Source organism: Silene latifolia, chromosome 11 (genome assembly GCF_048544455.1).
Source record: "Silene latifolia isolate original U9 population chromosome 11, ASM4854445v1, whole genome shotgun sequence".
Classification (NCBI taxonomy): Eukaryota; Viridiplantae; Streptophyta; class Magnoliopsida; order Caryophyllales; family Caryophyllaceae; genus Silene; species Silene latifolia.
Window position 1 is genome coordinate 150,539,175 of NC_133536.1, and position 7,666 is coordinate 150,546,840.

At 39.4% G+C, this 7,666-nt stretch overlaps 1 protein-coding gene across 1 annotated transcript; it reads right to left on the reverse strand.

The window, feature by feature from the left end:
* Nucleotides 1-1,470: 1,470 nt before the first annotated feature.
* Nucleotides 1,471-5,608, reverse strand: LOC141614146 (uncharacterized). Its single transcript, XM_074432902.1, has 5 exons — nucleotides 4,553-5,608; nucleotides 4,348-4,422; nucleotides 3,144-3,956; nucleotides 2,511-2,988; nucleotides 1,471-2,003 (listed from the first exon to the last, which is right to left on the reverse strand). Exons 1-5 carry the CDS (start codon nucleotides 5,606-5,608, stop codon nucleotides 1,471-1,473), a joined length of 2,955 nt encoding a protein of 984 aa, XP_074289003.1.
* Between the last annotated feature and the right edge of the window lie 2,058 nt (nucleotides 5,609-7,666).

The window sequence follows — 7,666 nt, forward strand, 5'->3', positions numbered from 1 at the left end:
TAGGTCGGCAGTCTTAATACTCTCATCTCTTCTTCTCTCCCTTCCTTCGACTACTCTATCTATCTCTCTCTCTTTGAACTTTTGCTCTTGAACCCTAACCTTGGATTTTATTCCTCCTTGTAATCGGTATTCTTACTCTCCTCTTAATTCTTAATCAATTATTGTGTTCCATTGCTCCCTTTCTCTTTATCTATGTTGTTGTTATTCTCTTTTTTTATACTTTTAATCATGTTGAATTTCTATAGTTTATGTATTGTTGTTGGTTGCTCGATAATGCTATATCACTATTGTGGAAGTATTAATTGAAATGAAGATCCAATAGTTATTATGAAATAATGATTATATTCAGACAGTGAGTTCTCAAATAAATATGATATCAAAGCTGTCATGGATTTCTATTAATCGAAGATTCAAGTTTATTAACCACAATGGGTACTATTAACTACGCGTTGTATTGTTTTTCCTTAGCCATGGTTTTGTCCCACTAGGTTTTCCATGCAAAGGTTTTAACGAGGCAACTTGTTATGCGTGTTTGAAGATTATGTACTCTTTTTCCTTCACTAGTGTTTTTCCATGGGGTTTTCTAGGAAGGTTTTTAACGAGGCATCTTTTTCAGTGATGGACATCCATAAGGGAGTGTTATGAAATATTATAGTATAATATTATATGGATGTCCATATCTTAAAATATTTTAGAGTGTATTATCTTATGGAAACTCTACCCTCATTGTATGTGTATATATACCCCTTATAATGGAATAACATATAGTTCTCTCTCTATTATCTTTATATTCTATCTACCTTCTCTATGCAATTGTCTCTTCTCTTTGTTTCACAACACTCATCTTATTATTGGTTACATTTATTTACTTTTACGGTTTACTTCTCGATTGATTGCTTCCTTTGCGCGTGGGAGATTGACGCTAATTTCCCAATAGTATGAAAATATATAACGATGAATTTTAGAATATTGTAACAAAACTAATTAAACGGAAAGTCATAAACAAGTCGATGTATGATTAATTCATTATTTGGTGAATCAAGGAGGGTGATTTTTATCTAACTTCTTTCCCGCGTCTAGCACTTTAGTAGGAAACTGATGTACTGTAAAAAGTGCTCAGTTTTGGAGAAGGGAAAACATTTTGACTAATAATACAATTCACATGAAAAAGAAAGATGTCAGATCTTGTGATCTCTAATACTAGTACATAGTACAATTTACACAAAAAACAATTATTGTTGTTGTTGACCAACGTTGTAATTTGTAAGACTGTTTGTAATTAAATTGAAAGCTTCACACAATTCCCCACTGGCACTTCCTACCAGTAAAGTCCATCAATCCATAACTTAGGCCAATTTTTAGGTTTTTCTTTTCTTTTTAATTAGTTCTCAATTACTAGTTCTTAGTGTATTTATTGTTTGGCTCTTAGTTTTTTTTTTTTTTTTTTTTTGGCAGCTGTAAATAAAAATCTTACAAACTCATTTCAGCTTTAGCTAGGTTATGGGCTACCTTATTAAGACGACGAGGTAAAAAACTAAAACAAATACAATGAAAGGACGTAAGAAAGGAATCGATATCCTGTAAAATCCTCTTAGTCAAATGGTGAGGTGTCTCCACCCGAGCCAGTTGAAGAAGAACCTGAAGACAATCAGAAGAAACATCAAAATGGAGGTAATTTCTACCCAAAGCCCACCGTAGAAGCTCTCTAATACAAAACGCTTCAGCTTGGATAGCGGATTCTGCTTTAAAACTTCGAGCAAAAGAACCAACACACTCTCCCTCCGGTGAGTAGACAACCCTTCCAACAGCAGCCCGAAGAGAGTCCACCCAACTAGCGTCCACTTTAGCTCTATAGGGTGAACAAGTGTCTTTTTTCCCCACCAAAAAGAAAGGAAAATGATTACGAATATCACTCCTTAAGGTGTCCATAGGATCATAAACACTAAGCCCCATGATGGAGGCTTTAGAGGAAGCGAAAGATTCAGCCTTCATAGCCACATTTGCTGCGTTTGCATGAACATTAAAGAAGTAATCAACCGAGAATGACCTACACGAAAAAATGACTTCATTCCGAAGACGCCATAGACTCCAAATAAAAGAGAGGAAAAGGATAATGAAAGTAGTCGAATCGTCTTTCGAATGAAAGTAGTTGATCCAATTAATAATCCAATCTCTAAGTCGAACAGACGTAGAGAAATCTGTTGAAATACCAAGTTGCGACCAAACGCTTTACCAAACAACAGTCGTGGTAAAGATGTTCTAAGGTCTCGATAGAACCGGATTCACCACACCAAGGACACACACACTCCAAGTTAATATTGCGTTTTGCAAACTCAGCTCCAACCGAAAGAGAATCCGTAATAATACGCCAAATAAGGATTTTCCATACTTGAGGGCCAGGAAGTTGCCATAACTTCCTTTTACAAAAAATCCTAACAATCTGATCAATTCGAGTTACGTCTTTTGAGGAGTTATGTTTACTAAGGTGAGAAGAGAGGCACAAAGCATACCCGCTTTTGACTGAATAGATTCCTGAAGACGTGTGCTTCCAAAAATGCGATCATTAGGAATAGTCTCACAGATAGGCATCGCACAGATTTTATTGGCCCACTCGGAGTCAAATAGAACATTAATCAGCTCAGTATTCCAGCGGAAGGAGGGGGGCATAAGATCCTTAACAGTCATACCCAGCATTGAACTAGGCGGGGGGAAACCCAAGCTAGTCATATTAGCCGGGCTAGAGCCACTAACCCAATTAGTACTCCAAATATTAAGCGTGGAGCAGATTCCAGGTTTCCAACCTAAATCTGGCAGAACTAGCTCCAGTCCATAAAATAAACTTTTACAACTCCATGACTGAGAAGAGCAAGCTTTCACTGCCTCAGGCAAAACCAGATTATTGTGACGTATCAGCTTTGTATAAAACACACGACTTATCAAGGAATCTCTGGAGTAAAGAACTTTCCATGCCAATTTACCCAATAAGGCCTGATTCATACATTTAATATTCCGTATACCCAGACCACCTTTCGACTTTGGTAAACTAGTAAATTCTTACTACACCAATGGATAGAAGACCTAGATCTCGTTCCAGCCCACCAAAAATGTGACAATAAAAAGTTAATCTTATTGGCCACACTTACCGGTATTTTAAATACCGATAGGACATAATTCGATAAGGCAGACAAAACAGAAGAAATCAGAGTCAACCGACCTGCCGGTGAAACAAAAATACCATTCCAAGACGAAATACGCAGTTTAACCTTTTCAATAAGAGAATTAAAGATAGCCTTTTTAGATGAACCAAAATCTGTTTCAATACCCAAATATCGACCAATACCCTTATTTTGTAGTATATGTAGAACGCTCAATCCCTCTTGAACTGAACTCATCGTGGTGCTCGGTCTGAAAAGAATACCGGACTTATTCTCATTCATAATCTGCCCCGACGCACAACAAAAGGAGTCAAGAATCACCTTAAGTTTCGAGTAGGCCCTCTCCTTATCATGGAGGAAAAAAACCGAATCATCTGCAAAAATGAGATGAGAAAGAGGAGGTGTAGATCTTGACAATTTAATACCATACAGTAACCCATCAGATTGAGCCGCTTGGACATTTTGTAAAAGTATCTCCATACAGAGGATAAAAAGGTACGGTGAGAGCGGATCCCCTTGACGCAATCCACATGTCGGCTGAAACTGCTTCAAGGGAGCTCCATTAACTAAAACTTTATAAGAAACCGTAGAAACCACATTCATAATAAGATTAATCAATAAAGATGGGAATCCAAAGAAAGAGAGAGTACGCTTAAGAAAATCCCATCTAATTCGATCATAAGCCTTACTCATGTCAGCTTTAAATGCAAACCTCCCACAGCTCCCGGAAGTATGCTTATTAATATTCTGAATCGCCTCATGTGCATGCAAGCAGTACATTATCCCCAATATGACGACCAGCTACGAAAGCATTTTGAAACTCACCCACCAGATAACTCATAACCCGAGAGAGGCGATTAGTAATACAACGGGTGACAATCTTCATTATAACGTTACATAGACTAATGGGCCGATAATCTTCCACTTTTTCGGGACTAGCACACTTAGGAATTAAAGCAATAAAAGTTTTGTTAAGTTCTTTACGAACCAAACCACTATTAAGAATACTCAAGACCGTCGAACTTACATCATCTTTAACAGTATGCCATCATCTTTGGAAAAAAAGAGCAGGGAATCCATCCGGCCCCGGAGATTTCAAGGCCCCGAGCTGGAACACCGCACGCCGCACATCTTTATTAGAAAAAGGCTTGGATAGAAAGTCTATGTCATCATCTCTGATTTTAGTGCTGACCCTTCGGAATAGCCCTTCAAAATCATCCAGCCGAGACATATCATTAGTACTTGAAAAGGTAGGAAGCTGATCATTCTGTATCGGATTATAAAGATTAAAGAAATACGAATAAAAAAGGTTCCCAATACAAATCGGATCATAAGTCCAACATCCCGAGAGATCTTTAACACCCAAAATATAGTTTTGTACAAGTGTCACCATCAACAGTCCATTTCAACTTAGCCCGTTGCTTCCAAAATAATGTTGTTGCTCTTGAAAATTCAGTCACTTCGTCGTTAACTTGAATAGAAAGTTCAGAATCCCCCGTATTAATAGAACAGTCCATAGCTTCCTCGAGACGTATATCAAAACGATCCCACTCCCTACTCCATGCCTGGCTCTTATCAATGGACCATTTCCTCAGAACATTCCTGATGAAGGCTAATTTTCTAGCCAACCGAAAAGGAGCAGAACCAACAACAGAAGTCGTCAAATTTTTATTGATGAGAGACAAGCATTCGGCATTATCCAAGTTCCATGACTCAATTTTGTACGGTTTCTTACAAGAATTCTTCACAAGGTTAAAGCTAAGTTCAATGGGAGCATGATCCGAGATTTGAATCGGGAAATGTTTCACTCCAGTATTTGGGAAGGGTAGTAGCCAATCCTTAGATCCATAAGCCTTGTCAATTCTTTCATAAACCCTCCGAAAACCTTTCCTATTATTACACCACGTATAAGGTGGCCCTTTGAACGGAATATCCACAAGTTCATGCAAAACCCTCCATTTATGAAAACCCAAAGCACCAGCAATACTACCTGTTTTACCACTTAATTTGTCATAACTAAATTCTACTTGATTGAAATCGGCAACAATAATGAAAGGATGCTCAAGAGAGTTTAACCATGATCCCAAAAACTCGAAAACACGCAAACGAAGAGCTTGTTCAGGCTCCCCATAGAACAAAATAAGGTACCAGGACAAAGCAGCATTCATTTCATTCTTAATAATGATGAAGTTATTACAACTAGTTACAAAGTTCATCATTAGACCACTTTTCCAACCACACCATAACCCACCAGAGCTTCCAACTGCATTGACGCCCACAGACTCGACAAAACCCGCACTTATAGACAAAGGATTAACTTGTTCCACAGTACATTTAGTTTCACAAAGGAAGAGGAAGTCATAATTATTACTACTAGTAAGCGCTCTAATTTTTGGAATTATAGGGGAGAGCGCATTATTTAGTCCCCTATAATTCCAAATCAGTCCATTCATGGTAGACAAGGAGGTTGATAAAGGCCAACCTTCGCAACACCTGACCCAGTACCAGGTCCAGAATCATCACTTGAACACATTCACTCATCATCCCCAACCTTAATATGAAAAATATTACCCGCAGCAGTCTGTCCCATAGATGAGGTACGTACATCAGAAACACACGGCTTCTTAGCTAATTGAGTCAAATAAGGCTTAGCATGACCAATAGAAGTCAGGACATCCTCCGCAACCTCACTACCATCAGCTTCTGATCTGCATTTCCTCTTTTTAAAAGGAAGTCTTAAATTAACCTCCTCCTCCACAGTCTTTGAAAAACCAGTCTTTTCCATAACTTCATCAGCAGAATGGGCCCTTTGTGAGTCAATGTGAACAGAACCAGAAGTTTGCCCCATCTGAAAAGACTCAAAATCAACAATAGGGTTATATTTAACGGGTCCCTTAAGCTCCACCCAAGACATCTGCAACTCAGTACCAGAAAGAGACCTCACGGAACAGTGTGCAGCCAAAGAAGCATCTTGAGATACAGGTTCAGTAGGAGGTCCAAGGTTTAAATATAGCATTGTATTAACTTCAGAGTGCCTGGCATCCATATCAGTCCCCATAACAGCATCATCTCCCATAACAGCATAATCTCCATCAGATTCAGAGCTATTAAACAGCCATTCAGGTGTAGAGTAATGTGAACTGGAGGAGTCTTCAATATTAATAATAACATCGTTGCCATAATGATCCCCCACCTCATCTGACGGCCTCTCATCCCCTGATGAATATTGATAGAAATTATAAGGGTAAACTATGGGAACCCCTTGGGGAGGAGGATAAAAAGTTTGACTATAGCCTCTATTATCGTCCTCCATTCTAGCCCAATTAAAGTCACTTTCAACACGATTGAGGATAGCTTCCTGAATGTGCAGATCACGATCAAAACGACTAGACTGAGCATTGAAATACACATAAACAGAATACGGGTCGTTCTCAGGAAAACCAGGAGGCAAAGAATCCGGTTCAAAGATGAAAACACCAGCCGCAGTCCCTGCAAAGTTAGTATCAGCAGCACCAGTTCGCACAATATTTTCCGTTTCAGCAGCCACAGAAGTATTCATAGCAGTAGGACAATCAGCAAAAGATTCAGTAATATTTTGTTGATCTACAGCGTGAGTACCAACCCCAACAGAATTAAAAGGAACAGCTTCAGTATCTAAACCAGCACCAACAGACTCCATAATCATTGGATCCGATATAACAGGAGTTGGTAAAACACCCAACACACCTTGCTCACTAGGCATTACCCCACCAGCACCCCCATTAGCAGTACCATCAGAGTTCACAATACCCGCAGTAGGAACATGAGTACCAGCAGGAACAGTACCATCAGGTACATGAGCAGTAGGCGTAGCATTCATTACCCCAGGTTCTGGAACAAAGTTTTGTTGACTACCCACGTTAAACAGAATAGGCCCAGCAAAAGGCTGGGCAGTGACACAGAAACGCATCCCTGGATGGACTCTTCCACCAGGGGTAGTCCCCAACTCAAAGTCAATAACCTGTTCGTCTTCGAAATACGCCTCATTGGAAGAGGCTGACCCACCGTGCCCCCAAGACGAATATTAGAAGAAACATACCTTGTTGTAGACGGAGTGGCCCTAAGATCAAGGTTGAACATCGTATGATTACTTTCAGCCTGAAAAACCGCAAATCCCCTCTCTTGAGCCCTATCCAAAAGACCATTCATATTCGAAATAATCGTCATAATGCTTTCACGACAATATGCAGCTATATGCCCCACTTTCCCACAGTGAACACAATATTTAAAGACGTCCTCGTACCGAAACTGAATCCATAGAAGATACCCGCCATCCATAGTTAAGAAGTAACCAGGAGAAAGGGGTTCATTAAGTTGTAACCTAGCCTTAACACGCAAATAATCCTGATCAGGAACCGGGTCAAAGGTATCCACCACATAATGCTGACTCAATAAATGCCCAGCCACATTTGCAATCTCATGAGTCAAATACTCAAAAGGGAGACCACACACTCTTACGCAGATATCCGCAT